Genomic DNA, 1379 nt, shown 5'->3' with positions numbered 1-1379 from the left:
CTGAAAGTATGTAAATACTTCACAAAATACTAATAAATGGAGTTGAATATAAAACCCATAATTATCCAAAACACAAATTTCTTGGAAGTTATTTTGGGAACATGATTTCATAAAGAACTCCAAACTCTTGTTTCAACTTCTGACTCCTTGTTTCTGTGATATAAGAAAACCATTTCCAATTATGCATCTCAGGGCAATTCTGTAAACCCAGAGCGTTTCTGCTGAAGATCCTGGGGAATCAAGACACCGGGCAGGTGATGGAGACACTGTCTCAGGTGCGCCCAACGAATCTCAGAGGAACCTGCTGGAGAGTCACGTGGAACATCTACAGTCAGTTTCTCAGAGTCAACAGTGAGCTGTGTTGGTGCCTGAGGGGACCATGATGGGGCCAAGGCACGTGCTCAGTGTCGTGGACAGTGATGGTCCAGAAATGATCTAGATGGTCTTGACGCTAATGAAATATGGGTTCAGAGTGAGGAGCATAATCTGTGGGGACTTGTTCTTCAGTGAAAGGATCCTGTCCGCAAACAGAAATGGAGCAGGACATGCATTTCCTCAAGCGGGATTAGGGCTTGGACCATCAGCATCCCACTCCTGTGTGGCAGATGGGACATCTATCTTCTTTCTCAACCTCGATCCGGCTCTGAGGTATGAAATAATCTGTCTCATGAATATGCAAATAACCTTAGATCTACTGAGGTAAATATGGATACATCTGGGCCCTGAAAGCATCATCCAACAACCACATCCCTTCTCTACAGAAGCCTCTGAGAGGAAAGTTCTTCACCATGGACTGGACCTGGAGGGTCTTCTGCTTGCTGGCTGTAGCTCCAGGTAAAGGGCCAACTGGTTCCAGGGCTGAGGAAGGGATTTTTTTCCAGTTTAGAGGACTGTCATTCTCTACTGTGTCCTCTCCACAGGTGCTCACTCCCAGGTGCAGCTGGTGCAGTCTGGGGCTGAGGTGAAGAAGCCTGGGGCCTCAGTGAAGGTTTCCTGCAAGGCGTCTGGATACACCTTCACCAGCTACTATATGCACTGGGTGCGACAGGCCCCTGGACAAGGGCTTGAGTGGATGGGAATAATCAACCCTAGTGGTGGTAGCACAAGCTACGCACAGAAGTTCCAGGGCAGAGTCACCATGACCAGGGACACGTCCACGAGCACAGTCTACATGGAGCTGAGCAGCCTGAGATCTGAGGACACGGCCGTGTATTACTGTGCAAGAGACACAGTGTGAGAAACCACATCCTCAGAGTGTCAGAAACCCTGAGGGAGGAGTCAGCTGTGCTGAGCTGAGGAAATGACAGGCGTTATTCAGTTTAAGACTGTTTAGAAAACGGGTTATATATTTGAGAACAAAGAACAATAGAAACACAATC

At 47.6% G+C, this 1379-nt stretch overlaps 1 gene segment (V, D, J or C); it reads left to right on the top strand.

Moving 5' to 3' along the window:
• The first annotated feature begins 747 nt into the window (after positions 1–747).
• On the top strand, positions 748–1237 carry LOC109023225 (immunoglobulin heavy variable 1-46-like). The segment is given in 2 exon segments: positions 748–834; positions 921–1237. Coding segments are annotated over 2 exon segments (363 nt in total).
• Positions 1238–1379: the final 142 nt, after the last annotated feature.

The sequence above is a fragment of the Gorilla gorilla genome, chromosome 15 (assembly GCF_029281585.2).
Source record: "Gorilla gorilla gorilla isolate KB3781 chromosome 15, NHGRI_mGorGor1-v2.1_pri, whole genome shotgun sequence".
NCBI lineage: Eukaryota > Metazoa > Chordata > Mammalia > Primates > Hominidae > Gorilla > Gorilla gorilla.
The sequence above is the reverse complement of the archived record's forward strand: the minus strand, read 5'-3'. Positions and strand labels throughout refer to the sequence as shown.